The sequence below is a fragment of the Hirundo rustica genome, chromosome 14, assembly GCF_015227805.2.
Source record: "Hirundo rustica isolate bHirRus1 chromosome 14, bHirRus1.pri.v3, whole genome shotgun sequence".
Classification (NCBI taxonomy): domain Eukaryota; kingdom Metazoa; phylum Chordata; class Aves; order Passeriformes; family Hirundinidae; genus Hirundo; species Hirundo rustica.
The window spans coordinates 8,698,798-8,712,398 of record NC_053463.1 but is presented as its reverse complement, the minus strand read 5'-3'; the positions used below and the strand labels follow the sequence as shown (position 1 = coordinate 8,712,398).

The 13,601-nt window shown below is 41.1% G+C and overlaps 1 protein-coding gene across 1 annotated transcript in view; it reads right to left on the bottom strand.

Moving 5' to 3' along the window:
• Positions 1-3,540: 3,540 nt before the first annotated feature.
• TRPC7 (transient receptor potential cation channel subfamily C member 7) overlaps positions 3,541-13,601 on the bottom strand; it is a 63,988-nt gene continuing 53,927 nt past the window's right edge. The window contains exons 7-11 of the mRNA XM_040078278.2: positions 12,506-12,701; positions 10,906-11,127; positions 8,879-8,959; positions 5,846-5,921; positions 3,541-5,107 (exon numbers count right to left, since the gene is read on the bottom strand). Coding sequence (XP_039934212.1) covers positions 4,965-5,107; positions 5,846-5,921; positions 8,879-8,959; positions 10,906-11,127; positions 12,506-12,701 — 718 coding nt within the window. The 3' untranslated portion in view covers positions 3,541-4,964. The remainder of the gene's footprint in view (positions 5,108-5,845; positions 5,922-8,878; positions 8,960-10,905; positions 11,128-12,505; positions 12,702-13,601) is intronic.

Below are 13,601 nucleotides of genomic sequence, written 5' to 3'. Positions count from 1 at the left end.
CATCCTTTCTCAATAAAAATGGGAGTTCCTTAAGGCTGTAGTTTGTGCAGTTTGTCCAGCACCAGGTGTGGTACTGCAGGTTTTACAGCCCAGTCACAGTCAGGGTGAAAAGGGAGCAATGGGACCTGCTGCCTGCAGCATCTGACTCTGGACTGGTGAGAGACCTGTGGCCGAAGCAAGGGCAGAAGTGTTTCTCAGGTCACAGGGAATGCATTTATAGTGTCTGGATGAAGGAAACACCTATCCTGCCCATCTGAGCACAGCCTTGGCTATGAGGTTTTGGCTTTTCTTTCCCTGCCTGTCGGTTAGTCAGGGAAGCCAGCTGAGGAATGAAATGTCCTGTTTGTCAGGCTCCTGCTCGGGGCTGGCAGGCAGCAGAGGTGTTTTGTGGCAGGCAGCGGAGATGTTGTGTGGCAGGGTGCTGCCCTGCTCACGCTGCAGCACTGCTCCAGGGAAGGTACAGGTTAGGTATTAGGAAAAAAATTTTCACTGAAAGAATAATAAAGCACTGGAATTGTCTTCCCAGGGTGGTGGTGGAGTCACCATCTCTGGATGTGTTTAAAAAAAGACTGGACATGGCACTTAGTGCTATAGTCTAGTTGAGGTGTTAAGGCATAGGTTGGACTTGATGATCTTAGGGGTCTCTTCCAACCTCATTATTCTGTGATTCTGTGTGATTCTGTGCTCCTGTCCCTCCCTCCCCACCTGCAGCCCCAGACCTGGCTGTGGTGCAGCAGAGATCTGCTCTCAGCTGGAGAAGTGTTTGGAACCCTCCCTGCCTTTGTGGTGATGGACTGTGTCCTGGCTTGTCCTTACTGAGTGATCATTCATTTCTTGCATCTTTTAATTAGGGCAATTTCTTTGGGGCTGCTGGAAATGTTTTCCTCATATAGATTAATTAAAAATAAAGCCTAGCTCCGACAATTTAATATGAGCTTTGGTCAGGATGCAGGCAACCCCGTAAGCCACTATTCATTACACCATTCATATTCTTTTTAATATTTACTTTTGAACCAAGCTTTTCGGGAACTGAGGACAGTATTTGTTAGTCATTCTCCACAAAGTTACAGGCAGAATTAATCCAGCTGGAGAGCAAAGATGCACATGAAACCTCACATCTGTGCCTGCACAGCCCATTCCTTGCTGCTGAAAGCAGGGGCATGGTGCCAGATGCCCTTGGGCAGCTCCTTTGTTTTGGGACTTGCACCTCTGGGCAGCAGGAGTCCCTGGTTCAGGCAGTTCAGACCCATTAAATATCAAGTCCTGTAAATTCTTCCTGCTGTTTTTTTCTGCTCTGTTAGCAGCAGCTGACTGGTTTGGCCTTTGCAAGGTGTGAAACAACAGTCTAGAGACTTGGGCAGTCAATAAATCAATACTGGTTAGTGAATGACTTTGTTCTGGTCTCCCTCAGGATGTCTATTTAAGTTCCAGTTTGATTGGCCTGTAGTATTTGCAGAATTATGACCATCTCTTGGAGAATATTCACCTCTGTGTGGATGACTTCAGATCAGTTCTATTTTAATGTGGCCTCTCTTATTTGCCACAAAAAGTTATATTTCTGTGTCTACATATTATTTGGGTAAAGTTCCATCCCTTCACAGTATGAATTTGTCCAAGGAATACAAAAACCTACATGACAAAACCAGAGGTCAGAGGTGTTACAGTCTGGAGCAAATTCAATAAGGTGTTTGCTGTGCCACTGCTCTGCCAGGAGCTCCACCAGGGGATGGGAAAGGGACAGGGACCCACATGTCTCAGGTCTAATCCAGTCTGGGACTCACCTACCTTGATTTTTCTTCTTCAAACTCTCTAAGTTCTCTCAGGCTACTCTTTCAGGGAAGCTTCTTAATTTTAACTTCTTATAAACTGACCTTGGAGAATAAACTCTGCTTCTGCCAACAGCCCATTAATACACAGTGATCAACTTCCTTGGGTGTGTTGCTGGGACCAGATGAAAAAAGTGCCCTGATGTAGTGGGATTTTGCTTGTCATGAGTATTTATATAAAGTCTCTGCACTTTGATATTTTCAAGAATGTAAATGCAAAAAGGGAGGAAGCAGAATTTTTTTAAACAGCATTTTTAATGCATTTTTCAGTCTACTTTTGAAGTCCTAGAGAATATTGTGCTCTTCCTTGGCAGGTCCCCGAGTGAGAGCAGCATGCTAACTCCCTGTGGCAGGACTGCACTGCTTCACCTGTGCCAAGGCTGGAAGGACAGGAGCTGATGGGCACAGCTCTACCTCCAGCTGGGACCCCCAAAGCCAGCAAAGTTATCCACAGTACAGTGTTCTTTGTGCTGACCAGAGCATACATTGATTGCAATGTTTAGCAGTAAAAAATTATTCCTGTAGGTGCTGCTGTACTGCAGGTCGGGCATTTTGCTGAGCTGCATTTAATTATACAAATATAAGTGCATCATAACATTTCAACTAAACATTTTTGTGGTCCTTGCATTCAATATCATTAGAAATTTAAATTATGGTGGTCCTTGTAAGTTCTACCTAGAACAATTTTCCTTAAATCCCTAAAACACAAAATGGGAAGGGTGAAGGAATGCTTTGATCAGGAGCCAGGTGTAGAGCTGTAATCAAATTAAATTTTAAGACAGTGCCTTGACAACAGGGCTGGTTTGTCAAATGGGAAAAAAAAAAAAAAAAAAAAAATTACACAGTGGCTGGAAAGATGGGGAGGGGACAAATAGTATTGCCATGAAATATATTCCTTCTTCTTATGGGGAAAACTGAATATATGTCAACAACACTTGCTGTGGGAGACAGCCCAAAGTGCTGAGTAAATATCATCACCTGCAGTGTCTGATTTCTCCCACTGGTGTTGGGTGCTCTCTGCTGAATGCTGGCCTTTAAGTGTTCCATGCCAACACCACTTTGCAGGAGCTGTCACACAACGGGACAGATTTCCTACAGCTGCAAACAAAGGTTTTGGGGAGCAAAGCACCACCCACCCAGATGAGGTGATCAGAGCAGATGTCCCCTCACTTGTCCTACCACCCAAAGCCTCCAAAGCTTTTCTTGCTCGTTTGGCTTGGTTTGCTCACTCAATTCCACCACAATGTTTGTCTGAAGCCAGCAGAGCTGAATTCCCCAGATGTTAATTTTACAAATGACAAAATAATTTCAAATTAACCATAAATGATGAGTCATTTCTGTGGACTGTAGTTGGTCACAGAGCCTTTAGTTCCTTAGTTTTTTGTTTTTTTTTTTTTTTTTTTTAATCTATCTTTGTTTAAGTGTTGCATTTTGGCTCTTTCAGGTTTTGGAATTCCTATGGTAAAATTGTTTTCATTGTTCACATATTGCAGGAAAAAAAAAAAAAAAAAAAAAAAAAAAAAAAAAAAAAAAAAAAAAAAAAAGCCATGTAGTACGTAGTCAAAAGATCAAGAAAATATTTCACTCAGTGTACAACAAAATATTATGAGGTAATTTTATTTTTTTCCATTTTTAGGTAAAAATATTACAGTATACAAGATAATTTTATTAAAGGTAAAAATACAGTATTTTTTTTTTTCTCTAAACAGATCTACGTACAGTACACTTTTTTATTTTGTTTTCTTTCATTTTTGTACAAATATAACTATTATTCTAATAGGCTATATGTATTCTCATCTGGCACTTAAGAACTGATCACAGGTCACCTTCTGGCTCTGCTTGTTTGTCTCAGCTGAAACCTAGATGTCATGTTCATTTTATAGGTGTCTCATGTAAACAAACAGTCCAGTTCCATGGTTCCTAAGTAGTAAGGTGTGCTTTAAGTAGTTGAAATCATTTTGCCAACCGTGAAAACCCAAGCCATCCATGTTTGTAGTTGTGTTGCACCGACTTACAACTTGCCTGTTGAAAAAAGTGTGATCCTTGTATTGCCACAGCCTTAGAACAGTTTGAATCCCTTTCCCATACTCTGTAAGAGCCAAAAAGTGACAATAATTTCTACAATGATTTTTCCTTTATTTCCTTTTTTTTTGGTCAGAATGTTCAATTGAAGCCTTTTTGTATTGATTTCAAGAGACTGGAAACTACTGGGCAATGTTCTTCGTGATTGATCTCTCCCTATGGCTTTCAGTTTGACCTCTGGAATCTGAAAGCTGAGCTCAGTTGCATCGCTGTCTCTGGATTAATGCTGTTCTTTGAACTGAACACATTAGCACAAGGTGTTTTATCTCTGGGTATTCCTGGAAAGTGAGTTTCACATCATTACGAATATTTCAGCACGCTGTTGTCGAGATGGGATTGACTAAGGATAAAAGAGAGGCTAAGTGCATACAAAGAGATCATATCCATCAGCAGACTAGCTAATACAGCTGGAAAAGGTGGACAGGAGTGTTTGGCTGGAAATCCTTTCATTAGATTAAAGGATAATTTACCCCACAAGCTTGATTTCATTTTTCCAATGCTGTCAGTGTCTACTTGTAATTCTCTGCCTTGGTCACTTCAACAGATGATTTCTCATTAGTTTTTCATTAGCCACAGTGCTGATCAAAGTTATATTCAGGGTTGCCAATGTAAACATAAAAGAAGAGTACACACCCAAGAATAGGAATTTAAAAAACTTTGTAGGGAGTATGCTTGGCACATTTTTTTCTTCAGACTTCATCCATTTCTGGTCAGTACAGGCTCTGTTGGTGTTAATGAGCACAATTTCATTGTCTTCTCTGGAGTCAGATGAATGAAGATCTGGATTTTTTTGCCTTTAATTGGAGGTGCTTTCTCTACAGTGTTTCTGATGTCAAGGGGCATAGATTTTTATCATTAAGTCACTTTTGTATCAGAAAAGACTTAATTGGTCACTCACCAAGTGTGGGAGAAATGCAAAGTGCTCCAACCAACATTTGCTTATCAGCAGAAGCTGAGTGCGCAGTACCCACCTTTCACATGTATTTTACCCTCCTAAGATGCTGGTTGAGAATGAACAGTGTTTAGAAAACAAGTTGTCTTTCTCTGTAATTGCCATCAAATGTCCTTATTTAAGGTCTTCCCAAACTTGTCACTCAGCTGTTGTATTAGTTTTGCCAGCTCACTAGTAGCTTGAGACTTTTCCTCTAAGAGCTCATAGCGGAGACTGGAAATATCTTGTTTGATTTCTTTAAGTTCTCCTGAAAGAGGAAAATGTTCTTGTTACTCATGCTGAACCAAGTCAGTAATCCCTATGGTTCCAAGACCTGAGAGAGCAATAATTTCAGTGTGTTTGGTCAGGAATGTGTGTGGAGCTGCATTTGATCTCCCTGCATTAAGCACTTAATATCTGTAGTTATAGGGAATAACCTGTACTTGCAGTAGTGGTACCAACAGCTACAGAAAATACCTGTGGAGAGTTCAGGTTTCTTTCTCAAATTTGTTCTCTCTCCACAAATTGATCTCCACCTACAGGGGTATTTGCAGGAGGGTAGCAGTTAAAAGGTGTTAGAGGTTCTTTTCCATCTGCACACAAATCCCACATGGCACCACAGCAATGCGAATCTGGATCCCATTCAAAAGAGTGTCCTTGGGGCAGGCCTGGGCAGCGCAGTCAGAAAAGGTTTTATGGCGACACCAAGGTAAGGTTGGGTGCTGGCAATACCCTGGTAGTTGTAGAGGAAGAAGAGTCAGGGCTACAGGGGTGAGCAGGGCTGGGTGAAGTCCTGTGAGATCTGTGTTCTGCTAAGGGAAAATAAAGATCTGGAATTTTGAGGGCATGAGGGTGGCTCAGAGTCAGCACTGCTCACCTGAGTGTGAGCACGAGCAAGCTCTCTCTCCACAGAGGATCTTAACTAAGCTCAGCCCTCGTACTGGCCAGATCAGCAGCAATAACAGCACATGCTCGTTAGGTGGATCAATTATAAAATTCCACTTGCCTTCATTGACCTCGTCATTTTCCCGGTCAACCTGAGCCTTCAGCACATAGCGCTTAATCAGACGCTTCATTATCTTCTGAAAGGAGAAGAGAAACACTCCTTCAGTGGGAGACTGTCCACATTCCAGACTTACTATTAGCAATTCAAACATCTGGTTTCACTAGGGATTATTATTTTTATTTCCCAATTATTTTACATTTTATATTGTGAGCATTGTACTACAGTAGTTGATTGACAGCCACTCAACCACGACCCCACACATGGAGCACTTTAGGGTACTTTGTGGGATGCATGTGAATGTAGAGCATGTTCCACAGACAGAAAGAAAACACAGATGATCCAATAGAAAGCTAAGGAAATGTGTTCCAGAGCCGCCTTTTAGCATGTTGCTGTCTAATAGTACTTTACAGGAAGAAGCAAGTGATTAATTAATGATGTTAGTAAACTCACTCCCAAGGCGGCTCATCTGAGGTTCACAGAAAGATTCTGTTAGCTTTGTCATTGGGTCTTTAGGAGAAAATAAATTCAGAGAAGGACAGAGAAAAGAGAGTCTGAACAATGATGGGGAACTTGGCTTAAGTGAGAAAAGTTTCTTATGGAAATGGTGGATTTATATATGGTGAAAAATATAGAGCCATGTAAAACCACAAAATGGAAGATGACTGTTAGTAAGGAAGAGTATGTATGGAAATAGAAAATGGTTATGGATATGAGCTTGCAATGTGCTATTGTTCCACGAATGTCTAAGTTCCATTTATCTAGAAGGAAAATAACTTTGGCAGTTATGGGCTGCTGAGGTACAGCTGATGGCCTCGTCCTCACTGCAGAAAAGACACTCCAGTGGGGAAAAAATCTCATAAGAAAATCCTACACAGGAAAAAAGGAATAAAAATTTATAAACATAAAAAGAACTGCCCTCTCAGAGACAGAGATTTAAATACATCCTCTGCAAACACAGGAGAGCTCAGTGTCTTTGATTGACCAGATGTCCAGTGTTAAGGGAGAAGCCTTTGCCAGCATAGACTCACTTCTTCACAGAACTGTCACAGCTCTGCTTGGAACATCTCTCAGAAATGCTACAAAGGGTCTGAAATAAAGACTAAGAAAACCCCACACCTGCTCTTTTTTTTTTTTTTTTTTTTTTTTTTTTTTTCTGAGTAGCCAAATAAAGATTGTAGCAGTGCAAAAGGCTTGTGAAGATCAAAAAGAAGGATCCAGCCATCTGTATATGCCATGCAGCCATGGAATATGGGGTGGCTAAGACTGTCCTTGTATGTCAGAGGCATTTGGCTGAGCAGGTGAGTCACTAAGGCAACAGAGATGAGGCACAGTGCACCTACGGTGTGTTGGAGATGGCCAGGGTAGTAGAATCCAGAGGGAAGTAGGGTTGTCACCTGAGAAAACATAAATGAAGTAATGTTTGGGGAAAGTAGGGAGATCCTGGATCCAAAAATAAGTAATTTTTTCCAGAGCAGAAGTCAGAGGAAATTTAGACTAAAACAAGGAGTCAGAACAAAGGCTCTTATTACCTGGAAAAAAAATGATACATCACCTCTCTTTATGCCAGTTCCCACATTCTCTTTAATAAATGTATAGTTTTTCCTAGGCTAGTTTATTTCCAGATGTGTTGGCTTCTTCCTAATGTTTTTCAAAATGTTGCATGTTTAAGCTGTATATTTTTGTTATCCCTCTAGAGCACTGTCCATATGTAGTTTTAAGTACACAGACTGCACAGGCTGTAGATCACTCGATAAACACTGCTGGAGAAAACAGTTCAGCAAGAAGCAACTCCTTCAAAGGTTTTCCCAGGTGTAGAAGAAAAGCTTGCCAGCCAGCTTATCACACTGTTCCTTCTTCTCAATGTTTAGATAATCAAGACTATTATATTCTCCTTATACTGTTTGGGCAATTTCTCCCTGCAGCAATCAAAATGTTCTAAGGTAATTTGAAGACAAACCTGGCATTATTAAAACGAAATAACAGGTACTTATCTTTTTCTATCTATTTTTCACTGTCACCTCTGGCTTTTCCAGTATTGGAAATAAGGTTCTAATTTACCACAAACACTAGGTGGTCTCTATGAGAAATAATAGCTACAGGAAAAGAGCCACTCAGCAGAGGCTGACATGTCACCTGTGGGTTTGAATGGATGGGAACGTGTCAGAAGTGCTGAAATGCTGCTTTGAGCTGGACAAAATCTCTCATCTCTTTTCCTTTGATGGAATCAAACCAGCTAGAGTGAATACATCCCATTTCTAACTCAGATTTTTAGACTCCCCTTCTATTCTAAATTCTAAACCCACTAGAAACCGGTAGGAATTTCTTACTGATCTTGGGAGCCCCTTATGCTGTAAGCTGCACCAACACAAGAAAAACCACTTCTAGGATTGCCATTGCACATTTTAGCCCATTTAACTATTATTTCCCTCATCTGTCTTTAATGTCTGTCCCTTCAGACACATCACTTGCCATCAGATTCCATTTCACTTTATGTTAAAAAAGAAAGCAGAACTCCTGCGGGGCCCAGTCTGCTTGCTGTACTGCCCTGGGACACGTTTGCACAAGAAATAACACATGTGCTGGCACAACGCTCACGCTGGACAGACAGCTGTGCTTCCCTGTGCCACCTCTGCAGCCACAGGGAGCTCTGAACAGTAGCACACTGCAGGTTTAGCCTGGCAGGACCAGCCGCTGCCAGAGGCAGCACATGCAAATGGTGATGCAGCAGCTGGAGGGATGACTGGGGAATGAAATGCTGTCAGCAGAAGATGGGAGGAGTAAAAGTTGGATGATGTGCGTTAAGTTAAACACCCTCGAGTGGAATTAATTAGCATGACAAACGCGAACACCGTGCTTATTTCCAGGGGTGACAGGCTGCCTTTGTCCCTGACATACCCCAGCCCAGCCCTGTGCCAGTGCCCCAGCCTGGCACCGCCCGGGCACTGGCAGGGAGAAGGCAAACGTGACCCTTGCAGGTAAGGGCTGGGCACTGCCAGACCTCTCCCCTGGCCCTTGCTTTCATGCTGTGATTACCTGGTATCTTGTGGGCTTGTTATAAGCGTTCTTCCCAGAAAAACTCTCTGTGTTTTGAATGCTAGAGTGAAAACGAACTTTCTGAAATTATAAAACATCATGATACGATTAAAATCAATGATAGCTTCTCATACCCAGACAGCCCCAATCTAAGCTTTAGAAAAACAGTAGGAAATGGTTCTATGTACAGTAGAGTAAAAGCCAGAACATTCAGGCTAAAAAAGGAAATTTTTGGAAGACAGAAAAGAACAAAAAAACAAGCAAATTAATGGAAAAATCTAGATTCTAAATTATCTGGACAAAAATGGTACACACACACAAGTTTTAGACAACAAGGTGTTAAGAAGAACAAAATACTTCCATCTTAATGAGGTTGATGCTTATCAGTTTGGAACACTACTTAAGAAAGATAACTACTTGTATTTGGAAAGAATAAGATTGTAGTGCAAAACCAAATTCTGAAACACAATCGATTTTCACTGGTCTTTTTAAAACAGCAGTACCCTTTGCTACTTCTTTTGGCTCAAGAAAAAAAAGTATTTTTTAAATAGAACGTTTTATTTTTATCAGAGATATCACAGCTCTAGAAGCTTCCAAGGAGACCTTTCGGGACACTACACACAATATTTGTTGGAGGTTTCTTTGACTGCAATCCACCTCTGAGGTTTTTGGTCAACACTAATAACAACAAAAAAATCACTTATTCAGAGGAAGAACTACCATAGACATATATACAATTGTATGCAGAGGGAAGGGCTTTTCTCCCCTGGTTGAACCAGAGATCCTGATTATTTTTTTTTCTTTCAAATCAGAATGTCTATAATCGTTAGATTAAAAATCTGAAGTAATAATGTAATTTTTTTAAAAAAATTCTTTCTTACTCATCATGTGTGTCATGAGCTTACAGAGACACTTGAAGATGATATGTGAACAAAATCAATAGGCAAGCGAGAAATGACTGATACTCTTAATTGTTTATGCTAAAGCCATGGAAAAAATGAATTTTGCATGAGTTCCATGAAAAAGGTCAAGCCAGACACTTTCACTCATCTGGCTTGGGGAAGGAGAGGCTTAGAGAAAATTTTATTACTTTGTTTTAGTCTTTGAAGCAGAAATTAAATTTCAAACAAAGCAAACTTAGTGCAGTCTGATTCAAATAAGTTTTTAAAAACATTTTTAAATCATTACTTGAGGTAGTTGAAGGAGAAACACTTCTTTCATTTCGAGACTCCACTGTTCGTGCTTCTTACAGTCATCAATAGCAGTGTTAAATGATTTTGTGGACAAGCTTGTCTATCTTGGCAATGCTCCCCATGTCGGTAGTGAAATTATTTGATAATGTGGAGTAAACCCCATGGTTTTAATTTCAGTGCTGGCAGAGGCTGGGTGAGCACCAGACCTGAGCAGTTCTCTCAGACTCCTGGGAGGATGATCCTCTTTGGAGGCCACGAGCTTTGCCTGGAGATGGGTGGCTCACCACAAGCTGGGTGGCTCAGATCTTTGCTCCTCCAAGAGATCCAGGCAGACCTTAAAGCAGCTACGTCTCCCAAAATCAAATTCTGCAAAGCCTCCTCAGCTTCCCTCCCCTTCTCCTCAGTCTCTCTTTCAAGGTTACAGCTGAGGGTGGGCTGCTCCCATCTCAGCTGGAGAGTGTCACCCTGTTCTCCTGTCCCTGGGCAGTGTCACAGCTCTGCTGGGAGAGCCTGGAGCCATGAGCCTGGGCCAGACAAGCTGTGAGAGTGTTTGTGCCTCTGCTTCTGCCCCTCTCTTTGACCTTGCTTCTTTGGCCTTGGGGTGCCTCTTTTACAAAAGTTAAGGAAGAGCCTGCTTTTATAAAGGCTGCCTGGTGCAAGGAGGCCACACCTTTGGCAGGACCCTCTGCTTGCAGTGTGATACCAACAACGCGCGGTGCCGAGGGGCTGGGAGAGGCTGGGCTGTCCCTGCACTCCCTGAGTACCACACAGCCCCCTGCAGAAGCGCCCTGGCAGGAATCCCTTCCACAAAGAAGCTGAGGAGATAAAACCTACCCGTTTTTTGGAATTCAGCATCCCCATCTCAAGGTCATTTTCACAGTTTTTGGCCTTAGATTTGCAGAGTTTTATGAGGCACAGTTTTATTCTCAGTATGAGATAATAAAATGATTTAGGGCTTGGCACTAGATTAAAAGGAGCAGGTAAAGTCCTTCCTTCGTCAAAGTAGGATAGCCAGAGCTTGGCACGGGCAAACTTCCACTCCACATCCGCGTCCTCCTTGGGAAGGGAAGAAGGAAAAACAAATCAACACTCAAATTAGTAAAAAGGAAGGAATTTATCTATGACAGGACAAACATACAGGTAGGAGTTAACTACAACCTGACAGGATGACACAGCATTTTGCCAAGAAAACGCCCATCACAAAGTTTAAACAGGAAAGTTAATATAGGCCATCTATTCAGATATTTTCAGAGATCTTTTTTTTTCCTTCAAGAGCATCTCTGTCCACTACAATAAACTAGAAAATGCAGTAGGAGTCTGAGACCCCCTCTGAAGTAAAGCTTGCTTCAGGTGAATAGGATTCAGGGAATTGCTTGACCCTAAGTGATTGGAAACCTTTGGAGAAAGGTTCTGCTTTCTGTAATCCTGAAAGATTCTGGGGCAGAGAGCACATGTAAGGTCTCTCTGACATTTAGAGTCAGTTACAGCACGCACAGGATAGAGTTATATTTGTACTACAGTTCATGGATGAATCAGACAGTACAGTGAGAAAATATTTTCAGCCCTGGCCTTTTTCAATGTCAGTTTCTGAGGGGAGATTAGGACAAGTAATTAACACAAACCCAACTACAGAAGTTTGACATTTAACAAATCAGAAGTAAAAGGTGACTCAACATTAACATTATCCAAATAATGTATTTTTTTTCTGCCTTTATTTAGATTAGCAGGGAGTTGTTTATGTCCTAAGCATTCAGAAAATCCACTCTGCTAATAAGCCACACTATGGAGCAGGGCTGGGTGAACCCTGCAATTGCCTTTCTGCAGAAACCTATTCATATTCCTTGAGAGCTCTGTTTATATGATTTAAAAGATGGGTTTTTTAAATGTCCACAAAGTCATGTTTTGCAGGTCCTAGAGACTCCTCAAAAAAAAAAAAAAAAATTGTACCAAATTTTATGCCTGGTAATTGGAAGATATGGAATTTCTAAATATTTTCATGAATGCACATGAGCTTCAGACCTGCAAGGGTTGGAGTGTTTAAGCAGTAGAGAACAGGACAAAAAGTCAGAAGAAATATTACTCTGTCATAAGCAAACAATGCCGCTAAGGCAACACACGGGGATAAATTATTATAACCAACAAAGGAAATAAAAAATATCACAAACCACTTTCATTAAATACATGTAAAGGAAATTTGGTTTACTCACACAGGGTCATTAAGAACAAGGAAGCTGAAATAGTTATAGAAATGATTCATTGTTGAATATTAATTCAATCATGATTTGGGGACAGACTCAGCTTAACTCATACCGTGTAAGATGCTTTCAGGATTCTAACCTTGGATGTAGAGTAAGCTACAGCCTCCTTGGGTTTTTAGCATTTTCATTATCAATTATAATTAAGTACATTGAGTTTGTAACCTGATTTATCTTACCTCAATTTCCTGATAGGAGTTGTTGATCATGGCTATTAGCATATTAAGCAGCACAACCACCATAGTCACATTATATACTCCATAGAGTACATATCCAATATTCTCAATGAATTTATGGTCGTACTTCAGCACCACAGATATCACTTCAGATAAGCCAAATATTGACCAGAATAAGGTTTTAAAACTTTCTTCTACCCTAAAAATAAAGCAAACAATCACTTTATAGAGTTGACACTTGGTTAGCCAGGCCACATGCTAATAATAAAAGCAGCAATGCACAAATATAAATATGTCTTGGCACAGTTATTGTAATCCATTATCCATCACTCAGGGATGCGCCAAATCATGTTTCCTGATTGGATAAAGAAATACAATTTCTGATTAATACTACAAAGTTACAGTGTGTCCTGATTTGCTCCATCTGTTCTTATCAGGTGCATTACCCTTGGATTTTGTGTGCCTAATAGGGATGACAAATCCATGGGCAACTTGCAGTTTGAAACTTTTTATGTAGGGCTTTTGCTTCTACTCCCTCACTCTTTTTTCATCCCGAGAAGATAGAGCCAAGTCTGACCTCCTTCTGTGCAGTTTCCAGGGCAGAAGAGAAGCATGTCTTTTACCCAGGAGAAGGGACTGAAAAGTTCTGCTTTGTAGCATTGATATAAGGAAGACAGAGTGCAAATATAGCCAGACCATAGTCTGATTTTGTTCCCATCCTGCTTTGGGACTGCAAACGTGTCAGACACCCAAGTATTTGTAGGAAAAAATTGGATTTAAGAGTGGTAGAAGATGTTGCAGAGAGGCATTTTGATTTGGTTATTTTCCTTGCTTGAAAGTAGAAATGAACAAGAGGAAAATTAAAAGGCTGAGAGATAGGAAAAAGGGGAATAAGCCAGTGACAAAGAGAAGTGGGCCTGGAAAGAAAGTGGCTGGACTAACAAGCCAAAAGGAGAGTCTGATCCAAGGAGTTGGGGCTGTAACAGGGGAGAGGAGCAGCCACAGCTGGGAAGGACAGAAGGAGAAGGAGGAAGAAGAGGAGGGATGCTGGCACATTTTGGAAGCATTTTGCCTAATATTTAACTTAGGAGGCATTTTG